Consider the following 14,289-nt stretch of genomic DNA (forward strand, 5'->3'; position numbering starts at 1 on the left):
AAGTAATGATGGTGTAACAGTGGATAAAATTCTGAAAGTAGAATTTGGAGATCCGAGGATTAAATAAATGCCTAGTAGGTTCTGGGAGGCGCAGACTCGGGTTTCAGGGAGGTGAGAGTGCACAGGTTAGATAGAGTCTAGGTGGACAGAATAACATTTTGAGTGAGGGCCTGGGGTTCCCAGGTGAGATTGGGGGCTAGACATCAAGGTCAGTGGCCTGAGGACCCAAACATTGGGAAACTCTGGCTGGGCGTCCGCAAGCGACTCCAGGCAGCGCCGCGGGGGACCGGGTGGGGGCCTGTGGCCCGCCGGGGCGGAGGAGCCGGGGGGTCGGGGTCCCTCCCCCTGGCGCGGGCTCAGGAATCCGCCGAAGGGCGGGCGGAGGCGCCGGGGTGGGCCGCGGCGGGCGGGCGGGCGGGGGGCGCTTCCTGGGGCCGCGCGTCCAGTCCGCCCGCAGGCACTGCTGGAGTCGACGCGTGAGTGGCCTCCAGCGGAGGGAGGGCGCGGGCCGTGTCGCGGCCGAGTCCGTGCTGCGCGGAGCGGAGAGGCCTTCGCTTCAAGACTCGCGGGGCGGGGGCGGGGCGGTCCAGGATTGCGGGCCTGAGCCCCAGGCCTGCGAAAGGACTCAGTCCCCAGCCCTGGAGGGTTCCGGTGCTCCAAGCACAGTCCTGAGACGAGACAGCTGGGACCCAGACTCCCCTTCCAGATAGAGGGAATGGGGGGTGCCGTGGCAGAAACCCCTGACTTCTGCCCACCACCTCTCAGCCCCAGGATGCTCCCTTTTGCCTCCTGCCTCCCCGGGTCTTTACTGTTCTGGGCGTTTCTGCTGTTGCTCTTGGGAGCAGCGTCCCCACAGGATTCTGAGGAGCCGGACAGCTACACGGTGGGGACCATGGGGTCGCCAGCTTGGGATGGGATGGGAAGGACAGCGAGACCAGGATCCTGGGGAGGCTGCTTCTGGGAAAGATTCTCCCTTGCTTGTTTGGTGGAAAGTTGGAGGCCATTGTGTGGAGCTGACCTGAGCATAACTGAGCTCAGGCCCTGGTCTTGGCCTGGCTAGTTGGAGGAGACAGCCAGGGAGGTCACTGGCCACATCGGGTTCCCTTCCAGGAATGCACAGACGGCTATGAGTGGGATGCAGACAGCCAGCACTGCCGGGGTGAGTATGTCTGGGGTACTAGCCATCTTCAGGAACTGGAAAAAGAATTATTGTTTCCCAGGGACACCTTATCTCCCAGAGCTGCTGCAGGAACTTGATGGCCTTTTCCGTGTCCAGGGTGGTAGCCAGCCATGTTTCCCTTGTGCCTCTCAATTAGGAGCCCAACCCCTTCAAGAAGCAGAACAAACTCTGCCTCTATCCTGCAGGAGGCAAGAGAGCACCTGGCTATTACCCAGCGAGAAGGAAATACATACACCTTTCCTGAACTGAACTGTACTCTCCAACCCTGGGGCTCTATCCCAATGTAATCTGGGAGAGCAGTACATGCTCTGTGGGTCAGGAGGCCTGCAAATTACTCTTGGACAAAGGTAGAGGCAGGGATTTGAGGAGGAATGGAAACTCACGTGGAGGCAGGAGAATAGGGATAACTGTGAAATAAGGGGCCCCACACCCAGTCCTGCAAATCCCTGGGAGGGGCTCTGGGTCAGCAGCTTTAGTTTGCTGATTAAAGAGAAAGCCTTGCTCTGTTGCTCAGCTTAGAGAAGGCCAAGTTGGGCTTCTGCTTCCCACTACCTCCAGGGCCAGCCCAGGTGACTGGCTGTGCCCAGCAGGCCCCTCTCTGCAGATGTCAATGAGTGCCTGACCATCCCTGAGGCTTGCAAGGGTGAAATGAAATGCATCAACCACTACGGGGGTTACTTGTGTCTGCCTCGATCTGCCGCCGTTATCAGTGATCTCCATGGTGAAGGACCTCCACCGCCAGTGCCCGCTGCTCAACACCCAAATCCTTGCCCGTCAGGCTATGAGCCTGATGAACAGGAGAGCTGTGTGGGTAAGTGGGGGCCATGCTGGCACCTAGGCTTCCAGACCTTTTACGAGTCTTTTTTTTTTAAAGCTAATTTTGTATTTACTGTACAAAGGAATGTATTTCATCATGGTATCATCTGGCGTACTTCATTCTTGTTTGTTTTAATCCTCTAGTAGCACTTTTTAGTCCTTCCTAGTTGGTTTTTTTTTGTTTGTTTGTTTTGGGTTTTTTTTTGTTTTTTTTTGTTTTTTTTTTTTGTTTTTTTTTTTTTTGGGAGGGTTGGCTTTTTGAGATAGGGTTTCTTTATGTAGCCTTGGCTGTCTTGGAACTCAGACTCAGATCTACCTACCTCTGTGCCACCACCATCCAGCTATCTACTTTGGTTTTTGAGACAGTTTCTGGATTTGATCTCCAGCACCACCAGAAATAAGAGTGGTAGAAGACACTTGTTATCCCACCAGTGAGGAGGTGGAGACAGGAGACCCGAGGTAAAGGGTTGTCCTCAGCAGCATAAGGACTTTGAGGACACCTGAGCTTCGTGAGATCTTATCTCAAAAAGTTAGTTAATTAATTAACAAAACAATAGAGTAATTTTTCCTATTAAATACCTCAGACCTCATGCTCTCTCTGGCTCCTCAGAGAACTATCCAGATCTTCATGCTCAGTGCATGGTCTGCAGGCCCGGGAAGTTCCTAGCAGCCCCTCGTTTTCTGTGCAGACACGGAGAGCTCTGCTCCCAGCCTCCGTCTGTTTTTTGATCTGGAGCCAGTCTTGGGAACCATTGGCCTTGGAGGAGGAAAGATCCTGGCCCTAGAGTCAGCTGAGGGGTGTAAACGGACAAGGCTCTGTTTGTTTGTTTGTTTGTTTATAAGGCAGCGTCTCACTCTGTAGCTCTAGCTACAACTAGCTTGGAACTCACAGAGACCCTTTTTAGCCTCTCTCCCCTCCCCTAGTCGTGGAATTAAAGGTGTGTACCACCAGATGCCACAAGGCCTTATTTTAATATGCTCCCCGAATAGCTACTTGTCCTGGTAATTCCTTGGTGGAGTCTTTTTCTGTACTATTGGGATGATCAGAATTACGTGTTCATGATTTGGTGCCAACTCCCCATGTGCCCATGTGAATGAAGTCTAGGTCACCTCCTCCTAAACTGAGATATCTCACATGGTCAGTAGCATGTGGGGACTCCAGGCAAAGGCTGAACGGTGTCTCCCACAGATGTGGACGAGTGCACCCAGGCTTTGCATGACTGTCGCCCTAGCCAGGACTGCCATAACCTTCCTGGCTCCTACCAGTGCACCTGCCCTGATGGTTACCGAAAAATTGGGCCCGAATGTGTGGGTGAGTTTAGATTGGCTTTCCTAAGTTCTTGCTCTGTGACCTTGGTCTGGCTCTTGATCTGATGCCTTACCTCACCCCAGTCCTCTGCTGCTGCTACACTCCTGTCACTAGACACAGAAGATTAAATATGAGTGACTCCACTCAGCTCCCTGACAAAAGGCAGGAGTGAGTGTGGGCGCTGAGGCGAGCCAGCTCAGGCCCCACCTGGCTTGTGTTCTACTTTTCCCTCCCTGCCTCCATCTTAGACATAGATGAATGTCGCTACCGCTATTGCCAGCACCGATGTGTGAACCTGCCAGGCTCTTTTCGATGCCAGTGTGAGCCAGGCTTCCAGTTGGGACCTAACAACCGCTCTTGTGTGGGTGAGGCTATGCCAGACAAAGTTCTGGGATCCTGGGTAGAGATATGTGAGATGGGGGCAGGATCTCCTGCCTGAGCTGAGTGGGCTCTCACCACTCCTGTCTGTCCTTACACCCTCAGATGTGAATGAGTGTGACATGGGAGCCCCGTGTGAACAGCGCTGCTTCAACTCCTATGGGACCTTCCTGTGCCGCTGTAACCAGGGCTATGAGCTTCACCGGGACGGCTTCTCCTGCAGCGGTGAGAATCCACTTGTGCTGTTGGATACTGCCTTGGTCCCCAGCACTGGCAACGCATTGGACCAACTCATAGTCATTTGTTTGAGGCTTCCATGTCTCTTTCTCTGCACCCACAGGCCTCCATGAACTCCATCTTGAGCAGGTTGTTTGGTCTTCCCAGCTTGGGGGGATGGTATGTTAGGTGCTTATGAAGCTTGCTGGAGAGACAGAGAGAGATGGAGGTGCCCATCTTCCTGAAAGTTGAGTTGACTTGCATAGGAATCCTACACTAGGAAAAGTCTCTCTTCTTTCTGGACACGTTTCTACTGCAAATGGGTTATATGGAGTTTTAGGGACAGTGGTAATAGGCTTCGTTCAAGTCTCAGGCAGAAAAAGTAAGAAGCGCCATTTGTTTATAGGTCAGTGATGAGTTATTTTTGTAAACAGGACATTAATATTCCTCCAGGTGTGTTGGCAGAACTGTGGAAAGCAAGCAGAAAAGTCAGAGAAAGTGGGGACTTCCATCTTTCCACTTTCAGATGGGGAAGATGAGATGGGACTAGGGCTGGATCCCAGGTGTCCCACCACGTTACCCGGTGTGCCCTCGTTTATTTTGTGCTCTACCGTGAAGCGCAGCATCATCAGTGTTGAGCTGTGTGAAGGGAACAAAAGCAGAGATAGGATGCTGCATGGGGAACAGTCAGCCCGTCTGGGCATTCTGACTGCAGATTGCAGAACTTGGAAGGAACAGAGTAGGTCAGCCCTCAGGACAGCTCTAGCCTGACCTGCTCATTTCACTGGCACAACGTGGACCCTTTCCAAAACTAGTTAGTAGGACTTATGCCCAAGCCTCTAGATTCTTGATCTTTTTAAGACAGAGTCTATGTAACCCTGGCTGTTTTAAAGCTGTCTGTGTAGACCAGGCTAGCCTACAGAGATCTGTTCAGTAGTGCTAGAATCAAAGGCACAGGCCACCATGCTAGGCTAGTGCTTTGTTAAGTATTCTTTAAGTCTTGGGGAAGAGAAGTGCTCTGTATGCTGGAAGGTACGTTGTTATTTTGAGACAGGGTCTCACTGTGTAGCCTTGGCTGGCCTGGAGTCTCTTATGTTGACCAGGCTGCCTCAAACAGATCTGCTTGCTTCTGCCTCTGCCTCCCAAAAGTTGTGATCAAACACCCCACTGTTTGTTTTTCAAGGCACAGTCTTGTTATGTAGCCCCGGCTGGTCTTAATCTTGATATAATCCTGGCTGAGCTTCCTATGTGGACCAGGCTGGCCTTGAACTTGGTATAATCCTCCTGCCTCTACCTCCCAAATGCTGAGATTATAGACATATAGCACCATGCCAAGCTTCAAACCTTTCTATTCTTTTTCTTTTCTTTTTCCTCTCCCTTTCCTTGCTGGGATGGAACCTAGAGCTTCAAGCGTGTTAGGCAAGTACTCTACCACTGAGTTATATCCCTAGCCCCTCAAATCTTCCCCTGAAACCTTCAGTCCCCCTTTTGAGCATTATGGGTTTCCTTCATTCCTTCTTTCTTCCCACATCCAGCCTCATAGTGGGTGGGGGGCTGGGCTCTGGGTAAAGGTCTGTGGGACTCAGTTGTGAGGACTACCCTTGGCCCAGGCTCCTCATCCCCACCCTCCCTCAGATATCGATGAGTGCAGCTACTCCAGTTACCTCTGCCAGTACCGCTGTGTCAATGAGCCAGGCCGCTTCTCCTGTCACTGCCCACAAGGCTACCAACTGCTGGCCACAAGGCTATGCCAAGGTACAGGTGCTTGGGTGGGTAGAGTTGAGAGGCTGGTAGCTTACTGTCAGTCCTAGAGTCCGACTCCACCTCCCTTGGCACAGACATTGACGAGTGTGAAACAGGTGCACACCAATGTTCTGAGGCCCAAACCTGTGTCAACTTCCATGGGGGTTACCGCTGTGTGGATACCAACCGTTGTGTGGAGCCCTATGTCCAAGTGTCAGACAAGTGAGTCAACCTGATGGCAGTTTGCTGTGGTAACTACAATTCCCAGAGGTCTGTGGGGCTAACTGGTTTAATCAGGCTGGTTAGTACCCATGATGTTTTATGGGAGTTATAGACGTATATACTTGGGTTTTTTTCTTTAGGAGGTAGGTATCCGGGAAATGGGCCCGGCCCTCATTCCTGTCCTGTCTTGGGGTCTCTAGCCGCTGTCTCTGTCCTGCCTCCAACCCGCTTTGTCGAGAGCAACCTTCGTCCATTGTGTACCGTTACATGAGCATCACCTCAGAGCGAAGTGTGCCTGCTGACGTGTTTCAGATTCAGGCAACCTCTGTCTACCCTGGCGCCTACAATGCCTTTCAGATCCGTGCTGGAAACACACAGGGGGACTTCTACATTAGGGTAAGGTGCTTTTCTACTTACACCCAACTGACTCCCGTAATCTAAAATAGAATGCTTGAAGTCATTTAAGTGGGAGGTGCCCTGCCTCTTCTCTCAAAGCAGGGGTCACGTCAGAAGCAGAGATGACCATGCTACAGGCAGTTCTAAGGAGCAGTTGGCTAGTGGGGTTTTAGACCCAGTACTGCTATCTCCTGTCTGCCTTTGACTTCCTTATCCATAAAACAAGAAACGTAGTTCCTGCAGGGCTGGGATCAAACTCCAGTCTGCTGGCAAGGGGAAAGATAGGGATTCTGCCACAGGTCTGAGGGGTCTTGAACATAGGTCCTGATGCTGCCTTTAGCATTGAGAGATTTGGCATCAAAAATTTCAAAGTTGCCTTGGGGCTGACATCACAGCTCCATTCAGTAGGCCCTCAGTTCTCCCCCAGCAGTAAAGCAATGACAGAGAACTGAATACTTTGGAGGGTAAATGGGATGGCTCTTGGTCACCAAAGGTCCATCAATCCCCAAAACTTGAGTCATCAGGTAGTCATGATGGAGGGAAACCTAAGGTGGATAGGGTCAGGAAGGAGCTGATGGGGAGAGCCAGTGGCAGGGACTCCGATACTGAGGGAGAGAAATGTCTACAGGTCAGAGCTGGGGAAGGACTTGAGCAGCAACCTTAATCAGACTGTCCCGACCTCAGGCCACAGGAAGGGGGGTCATGCTGGAGTTGAGTCTTGGCTCATAGGCTAACACCATCTCTTTGTTCTGCTGTCTACTGTGCCCTGCAGCAAATCAACAATGTCAGCGCCATGCTGGTCCTTGCCAGGCCAGTGACAGGACCCCGGGAGTACGTGCTGGACCTCGAGATGGTCACCATGAACTCCCTTATGAGCTACCGGGCCAGCTCTGTACTGAGACTCACTGTCTTTGTGGGAGCCTATACCTTCTGAAGAAGACCCTCAGGGAAGGGTCGTGTGGGGACCCCCTTCCCCCGGGGGCTTAGGGATGATTGTTCTGCTTAAAGGGACTATGATGTGAAGGAAAATAAAGGGAGAAAGAAGGAGTCCTGGCTGAGGTGGGTGAGTGACCTCAGCCTGGGAAGGGGCTGGTTTGTGAGAGACGCAGGCAAATTCTACACAAGGGGTCCTTTCTACACTTAGGCTGAGAAAGGTGCTACTACGGTCAATCTTCAGAATTATCCTGAGCAGGGAGTTTTCAAGAGTGTGTACTTTAGGCCCTAACTCAAGAGCTTGGCTGATACTGGGCCCAGAAACCAAGTTCAGGTCAGTGCTAAGAGTTAGGGGTTACCATTCCAGCCCTACCCCAAGCTGTGCATTTGAGTAAGTCCTACTGTTTTCCAATCACTGAAATGAGGCAAATGGATTGAGAACACTGTTCTCAAAGAAACTTACTAATTACACTAAAAAGATAGAGTGCCCTATTGACTCCATCTCCCTGATCAGGGCATTCCCAACCCTACTATCCATCCATCCATCCATCCATCCACCCATCCATCCATCTTTAGGGTCTGGCTTGACGTAGTTAAGTACTTATTATAGCTGTGCACAACCATGTTTAGCCCGGGAGCTTGCCTTAAAAAGAACCATGGTATAGTGGCCCACACCTTTAATTCCAGGACTTGGAAGGTGGGCCCAGAAAACTTGAGAGTCCTAGGCCAGCCTGGGTTACATAGCAAGTTCTAAGCCAAGCAGGTTTTAGGAGTGGGTAGGAAACACTGTACAAGGCTTCAGATCACTGCTGTGTGGTCGAGGAATTACCTAGCGTGTGAGCCTATGGGCCCCACCGCTAGCACTACAAAACAGTTGGATCAGCGGTGTAGTCTTCCAGTTCCTGAGACCACACACAGTTAGATTTTTATTAAATCCCAGAGGATCTCAGTTAAAAGGCTAGCCAGCCTTGGTAGAGACGACAATGGGTGCTGGGGAGAGTCTCCTGGTATGGCTCAGGTCAGAGGGCTTTGGCTGCAGTAGAGCTGGTACAGGGTCCTGCTCAGAGCAGGTCCCAGATTTCTGCAAGAAAAATCAGAAGGTCAGCTTGGTGCCTCAGGCAGCCCAGTCTTCTCTCCAGATTGTAACTTCCTGTACCTCTGCAGACGCCCACACTTGACAGTGCTCAGCAGCGTCTCCTGCTCCTTTGTGGTGGCACAGGCATCATAGGCAGCCAGGAGTCTGGGGGTGAGACATAGAAAGGCTGATTATCTGGGCAAGCGTGAGTCATGAGAGCTAAGGCTGGAGGGGTTTAGCCTAGAGTGGAAGAATCTTAAATGCTACACATTTCCGATTTCTGGTCTCAGAGCCCCTGTTCCATTCTGCCTGCCCTCCCTTCCTGGGAAACACTGGGACAAAGCCTGCCAAGGTTCCCACACAGCCAAGCTCACTCTCCAGGAGCCCTGGTTATGTTGAACTCCACACAGGAAGGGTGGAGGAACCCTCAGCGGCTCTCTGGGGTGTACCTGGCAGGGGTGCTGTATCGATCCACCAGGGCTGCTGCCTTCTCCCCACTCAGTCCACGCACGTGCATCAGCTGCCGGGCAAATACTTCTCGCACAGACTGGGCCTGGGGTTGGGGTAGGCCTGTGTTAGGGGTGACCTGGGCCTAGAAAACCTGAGCAGAGGCAAGGTAGGGGTGGTACCTTATTCTTGACAGCCTCTGCATTGAAGTCACTGAAGGTGAGGAGTGAGCAGAGAGGATTTGTAGAAGGCTTTGCTTCTGATCCAGCATCCCCTGGGGTTCCCCAAGGGTGGCTGCGTAGGGTGTGGCCCTGATGGAAGAGGGGACTGAGGCCAGGCTCTAAAGACTAACCCCCAGCTAGTCATTTCCCAGGCCTCAGTGGGAGCTGAAGAACTGGAATCCCACCTTTTCTGGCTTGGACAATAAACACCAGACAAGGGTCCACTGCTAGATAGAGGCATCCACTCACCTGGTACATTCTTTCCAGGCCCTTTGTGAGAAGTGCCAGGTAGCCAGCTGACTCCTTAATATCCATGGTGCGCTTCACAAAAAAGCCATCAATGACCTGGAAGAGAGGACAAGGAAGGTAGCTCCTGGCCTGAGCCATGGGCTATAAAATCTGCCAGCCTGGTCCTGCCCTCCCAGCTCACCTGGGTGTTTGTGACAGCCTGCAGCAATGTACTCTCAGGAAGGCTAAGGTGGACAGACCCATGTTCCTCCACCAAGTATACCCGGCGCCCCAGGCCACAGCGCTTCAGGCGGAACTAGGAAGGCAGGCAGAAGCAGTGTGGGTCAGGCCTAACTGCCCACAAGTCCGGGCCAGCCATCAGTTCATAACACATTAACTTTGCAAGAGACCGTGCTCCTACAGTCTCCTCTTTACTGGCTCCTCTCATATCTAAAGAGCAGCCCCACACCAGGCTCTTGCTGCGACTCCTGCAGGAAAGCCCTGAACCTTTGGACATTATACTTCCTCCAAACCTCCCATGACCTGTGGGGCTCTAAGACCCGTAAGGTCAGCCCTGCTGCTGGGACTTGGTTATAGAGTCTACATTTTCAATCCTAAGAGGCTTGCCTCTTGTTTATCTGAGATCTCTAGGGCTAGGTCTCAAGAGCTCTGTAAGTTTCTCCAGCCCTCAGAGATACCCATGTTTTCCAACTGTGCACCTGCATGGCTTAAAAGGGGCTCAAAGTGAGTGTGGCTGGAGGCTCTGCTTTTCTAGGTTGAGATAAGCAAGGAATGAGGCAGGCTGGCTAAGGCACCTTCTGCTCGCGAAAGCGGCCATCAATGATACTGCTGCACAGGTCATCTAGCCGCTTGCGTTCCACAATGTGGTCTAGGACTAACTCCCCAGGTCTTTCTGCAAGAAACCAAGAAAAGGTTTGCGGTCTTCCCTGCATCTACCCAGGCCAGCCTCCCGTGCCTGTCCATGGCCCTTTACCTGGGTCTCTGGGACTGGTCTCCTGTGCCACCCACACAAAGTCTCCAACGTGCAACTTGCGTACAGTGTGGGGCACATGCAGTCTTTGTAACTCTCGGAGCATTTCTGGTCTGTGTCCTGCCCTGGTATTTCAAGAAAGAAGGTCAGAGTCAGGGCAAGCCAGCACCTACCATATTCCAGCATCCTCAAGTTGTTTTCAAGGGTTTCCCTACTTCCTTACCCTCTGGTCTCACCAATGTCCACACACAACAGCACTCTGTACTCTCCAGGCCTTAGCTCCAGTGGTCTCTGCTGGACGCCCCCCTCGGAAGTGCCACTATAATGGAATGGAGGCTGTACATAAGGCCGGAACCCCCAGTGCCAGGGCAGTTTCCAGGACTCCCAGCGGCCACTGGTTCAGTTATAAGTGACTGAGATAAAGGGGTGGCTGCCCCATTTCTCTTTCTTACGGTTCTGACAAGGTGGCTTCTGGAACTGCTGACTCTTCTCCATGATGCTCCTCTGGCCTAAAGCCAGTGTTCAGAGTGCTCAGGCCTTCTGCCTCGGCCAGCTTCTGGGCCAGCTCCAGGCCCTCAGGTGTCAGTGCATACCTGGGAGGTGAGGGACACATGAAGTTTTATCTTCTTTATCCCTGATGTGCTCTCCTTCCCTCAGCAAGGCGAGCCTTACCCTCCTTGGCCTAAGTTCAGTGGCTCCTCATCTCCTCTGTCTCGTCCCTCAGGTCAGCTTCCTCAGGACCTCCCTAATGGTGTCTCAGCTTTGCAATGTGTGTCTCCCAATTCTTTCCCCTGTCTTCACTCAGCACCACACTGTCCTCCCTCCCCCTCAGAGGCTCATACTTTCCAGGTCCTCTAATATCAGGCCTTTTAGCAGGTATGCTGGCCTTCCCCAGCCTCAGCAGCACCAGGACTGAGATTTGCTGGGTCATTAGAGAGGCTAAGAATGTCCTAACTCCTGCATGTGTCCCATCCCTGCCTCATATGCCCCCTGCTGCTTGCCAAACCTGGCTGGCCGATGTGTTCTGAGGACTAGGTTCCTATGGAGGAGGCCTCGGAGGGCAGGCCAGGGTCTCGAACTCCCAGGTACTACCTGTGAAAGGGAAGGAGACCCTCAGAGAGGCCCTAACACTCCCAAGCCTACAATTCCTGTGCCCCTATCCATATGCCACATTTGGATCAGGCTGCATACCAAGGGTGCCTGCCACGAAGGGAGAGCTGCAGTGGGTTCTACCTGCCCACTCTCAGCTGGATGCTCACCTGGGAGGTCTTCTGGGCACACTTCTGCAGCAACTCGTCTTTGGTTAGGAAGCTGTGGCCATCAGAATTCTGAAACAATGGTAGAAACGAGGGTGGCTTCAGGTCCAGGGCTCCTCACTCTGATATGCAGTGGCCAGCCAGTATGCATAGTATCCAGGCGCTTCTGTGAGGAACTTGCTTACCAGGTGTTCCCTGAAGAGCTGCAGCAGGATCTCTCGAGCACCTGAGTTCTGAGCTGGCCAATAGCCAGCACTGGTGCGTCCTGCTTGAGGCTGGGTGGGAACCTGTTAGAGGCAGAGGGGCTCTGAATTCTAATGCCTGTCAGTGTCAGCTGAGGTTTCAGCAGGCCCCATAGGCCTGGGAAGGGAGATGAGGCTACAAACCCTTGTAAATCTGGAATGTGATGGTGGCCAGAACAGCAGCAAAAGTTGGGGGTGTGTCCCAGGCCCAGCCCTCAGCCACAACTACAGGAGAACAGTAACATGGTACAAGTCCCACAACTTTCCGGGCTCCCTTTGGGGGTCTGTCTATAGCAGTCTCAATAATCCTACTTAGGAATTAACATGGTACCTCTCAGAGAAGGTAAGAGACTGTCCCAAGCCAATCTCAGTGGATAAGAGCTGGACACAGGCGTGTTCAACCCCTCAAACCAACAAGACCCCTCTCACCCCAACCCCAGTTAGCTTTCTACTTCCTCTCCCAGTCAATCCTCACTGGCATGGAAGAGTCCTGGACTTGAGCAGATAGCCCTTGGCTGGCTCTATTCTTTCCAGATGGTGAGTTCAGGGCATGGTCACCTGCAGAGAGCAGAAGAAAGTCAGTCCTGCATACGATTTGGTTGCCAAGAGGAGCCTAGATGTAGTCTGCTCAGTTTTTGAATTTGAGTGTCATATTTTAAAACTTTTTTGAGTGTTTTATTGACTGTATATGAGTGTTTCACCCGTGTGTATGTCCGTGCATCACTTACATGCAATACTAGAAGTGGCCAGAAGTAGGGGCTGGATCCCCCAGAACTGGGTTTTGGTAGGGAGACAGGGTCTTACTGAGTGAAGCCCTGGCTGGCTTCGAATTCACAAAGATTCTCCTGCCTCTTCTTCCTCTGAGTATTGGGATTAAAAGCACGAATAACCCGTGTCATTTTTTGGAGATAGTCTCAGGTAGCCAAGGCTAGCATCGAACTCACTATGAAACTAGAATGCTCTTTAACTCCTGACTCTTCTACCCCGACCTCCTAAACAGCCGGGTCCCAGACTTGTTTCACAGCGCCACCCATTCTGTCTCAGTTGGCTAGCTTTGTTCGTGACAACTTGGAGGCTTACAGTTACAGAGCATCAATCACTAGCCCTGGGTCGAACAGCAACCACATTGTGAGGGGGTAATTTGAAGCCAAAGTAGACACAGACTGCACCTAAGAAATTTAGGAGACCACCAACTCCCCCGTGGTGCTCACCGCCCGATGCTAGGTGCTGCTTCAGCTTTTCGTCCAGCATGCGGCAGAGCCTGTCTCCGAAGTGCTGGAGTATCTTGGCTTCCTTCCCGCTGCGCAGTGGTAGCGGGTACCGCTGGAGGGAGCGCAGTGCCTGGTGAGTACAAGGGAGAAGAAGGGAACTTATCAAACTAGGATTCATGGATCACCTGGCTCTTTCAGAGCCTGTCACTAGAAACAGCTGGGACTCACCTTTTGAAACACAAAGCGCGTGTGGCGCCCTCTGCTGGCTGCCTCGTCCCGCCACTCGGTCAGCCAACGAACGAAGAGCGGGTTGGGGCAAACAGGCAGCGGACGCTTCCGGCCCAAGCGGACCGGCTCCGCCATAAGATCTAGACTGGCTCTTTCGGAGTCTCAAAACCCCCCTGAGACTAGGATCTCGACAGCTCAGTTGGTATAAGAACACTTGTTTGAGGGTAGAACCTCTCCAGCCTAGCAGGGAACTAGCTCAAGGAATGACCTCCCTTCCCCTTGTACTATGCAGAAAGAGGGTAGTACGGTACGCACCACCTTTCCCTTAGAACCGCCCCCATTCGCCCCCAGCACCAGCCTTTTGGATAGGCCCCACCCAGGCCACGGAGCTTTGACCCACCCTTTCCTCTCACCCAAAAATTCGAGAGCAGACTCGGCTATTTTGTGCTGACTGTTAAAAGGGCAGACAGCGCCCCCTGTGACTGGGAGGTCTGGTTGAGTGGGGCAATCAGAAACCTGCACTTGGCTTGCTTCAAGGTCTCAAGGCTATTTCAGGTTCAGTATCCTAGAAGAGGCTGGAAAAGGAGGGCTTGAGAAAAGTGGAGGAGAGGGACACAAGTCCAAGAATATTTGTGAGAGAGACATCTATGAAGGGGTACAAGGGATGAAATAAAGGTAAGGCAGGAGAAGCAGAAAGATCTCGAAATGTGCCAAGTCGGGGATTTGCACAGAAGGCTCAGGCTAGGTGAATTGCGAGGGTGTGTAGTTCATTCCTCCCTTGCCAGGAGGAATAAAAGGTGTATCCTGGCAGGTGGGGAGTTCGAACGTGGGCACATGGTTGGATCCTGGGGAAGCTAGCAGAAACTTCACTTTTGTGGCTCATTAAAAGTGACGAGTCTCAGGGAGGATGAAGGTGGGAATCTTGCTGGGGGAGGGATGTCTCAGGCTGAGGAACAGAAGGCTCAATAGAGCACAGTGGTCCCTTTAGGGTTTGGAACAACGCACAGTCTTTAGCTGTCATGCCGGAAGTCACCGGGAGCCCAATTCGCAGACCCTCTTCTCAGTCTAGTTTTCCGCACCCGCCTCCTTCTTTAAGCAGCCTTATAAGGAGCCAGCAGCTGGCGCTTGTACTGGGCACGCCCTCTGGAGGCTTATGCCCTAATAAGGACATCTAGGGCATCCCGCGGCCGGGGGCGG

At 52.5% G+C, this 14,289-nt stretch overlaps 2 protein-coding genes across 5 annotated transcripts; one reads left to right on the forward strand and one right to left on the reverse strand.

Moving 5' to 3' along the window:
• The first annotated feature begins 410 nt into the window (after positions 1-410).
• Positions 411-7,307, forward strand: Efemp2 (EGF-like fibulin extracellular matrix protein 2). 2 transcript variants are annotated; one of them, XM_034517023.2, is made up of 11 exons: positions 411-476; positions 766-883; positions 1,111-1,159; positions 1,785-1,991; positions 3,186-3,308; positions 3,554-3,670; positions 3,789-3,908; positions 5,535-5,654; positions 5,738-5,864; positions 6,065-6,260; positions 7,033-7,307. In XM_034517023.2, exons 2-11 carry the CDS (start codon positions 773-775, stop codon positions 7,192-7,194), a joined length of 1,332 nt encoding a protein of 443 aa, XP_034372914.1. In that variant the 5' UTR covers positions 411-476; positions 766-772; the 3' UTR covers positions 7,195-7,307. The 2 variants fall into 2 exon arrangements, with proteins under 2 accessions (XP_034372914.1, XP_034372904.1); XM_034517013.2 differs by lacking the exon at positions 411-476 and having other exon boundaries at positions 493-883.
• Positions 7,308-8,106: 799 nt separating this feature from the next.
• Positions 8,107-14,177, reverse strand: Mus81 (MUS81 structure-specific endonuclease subunit). Of its 3 annotated transcripts, XM_076915575.1 has the most exons (17): positions 13,093-13,483; positions 12,865-12,994; positions 12,129-12,211; positions 11,798-11,878; positions 11,597-11,698; positions 11,415-11,483; positions 11,162-11,247; positions 10,608-10,748; positions 10,379-10,474; positions 10,159-10,280; positions 9,980-10,077; positions 9,367-9,480; positions 9,186-9,281; positions 8,898-9,026; positions 8,718-8,821; positions 8,350-8,433; positions 8,107-8,274 (listed from the first exon to the last, which is right to left on the reverse strand). In XM_076915575.1, the coding sequence occupies exons 1-17, from the start codon at positions 13,225-13,227 to the stop codon at positions 8,208-8,210; spliced, it is 1,737 nt and encodes a 578-aa protein (XP_076771690.1). In that variant the 5' UTR covers positions 13,228-13,483; the 3' UTR covers positions 8,107-8,207. The 3 variants fall into 3 exon arrangements, with proteins under 3 accessions (XP_076771690.1, XP_034378733.1, XP_076771703.1); XM_034522842.2 differs by lacking the exon at positions 11,798-11,878 and having other exon boundaries at positions 13,093-14,177; XM_076915588.1 differs by lacking the exons at positions 8,107-8,274; positions 8,350-8,433; positions 8,898-9,026 and having other exon boundaries at positions 8,727-8,869; positions 13,093-13,487.
• Positions 14,178-14,289: the final 112 nt, after the last annotated feature.

The sequence above is a fragment of the Arvicanthis niloticus genome, chromosome 1 (assembly GCF_011762505.2).
Source record: "Arvicanthis niloticus isolate mArvNil1 chromosome 1, mArvNil1.pat.X, whole genome shotgun sequence".
Lineage (NCBI taxonomy): Eukaryota > Metazoa > Chordata > Mammalia > Rodentia > Muridae > Arvicanthis > Arvicanthis niloticus.

Bases quoted from the DNA above. Each gene is read 5' to 3' on its own strand.
- Efemp2 (XM_034517013.2), top strand. From the start codon at position 716: ATGGGGGGTGCCGTGGCAGAAACCCCTGACTTCTGCCCACCACCTCTC. The intron at 884-1,110 runs GTGGGGACCATG...GTTCCCTTCCAG, and splicing joins AGGAGCCGGACAGCTACACG to GAATGCACAGACGGCTATGA. The intron at 3,671-3,788 runs GTGAGGCTATGC...TTACACCCTCAG, and splicing joins TAACAACCGCTCTTGTGTGG to ATGTGAATGAGTGTGACATG.
- Mus81 (XM_076915575.1), bottom strand. From the start codon at position 13,227: ATGGCGGAGCCGGTCCGCTTGGGCCGGAAGCGTCCGCTGCCTGTTTGC. The intron at 9,481-9,979 runs GTGCCTTAGCCA...CTGCCTTCCTAG, and splicing joins GCCGCTTTCGCGAGCAGAAG to TTCCGCCTGAAGCGCTGTGG. The intron at 8,275-8,349 runs GTACAGGAAGTT...TTTTTCTTGCAG, and splicing joins AAGTGTGGGCGTCTGCAGAG to AAATCTGGGACCTGCTCTGA.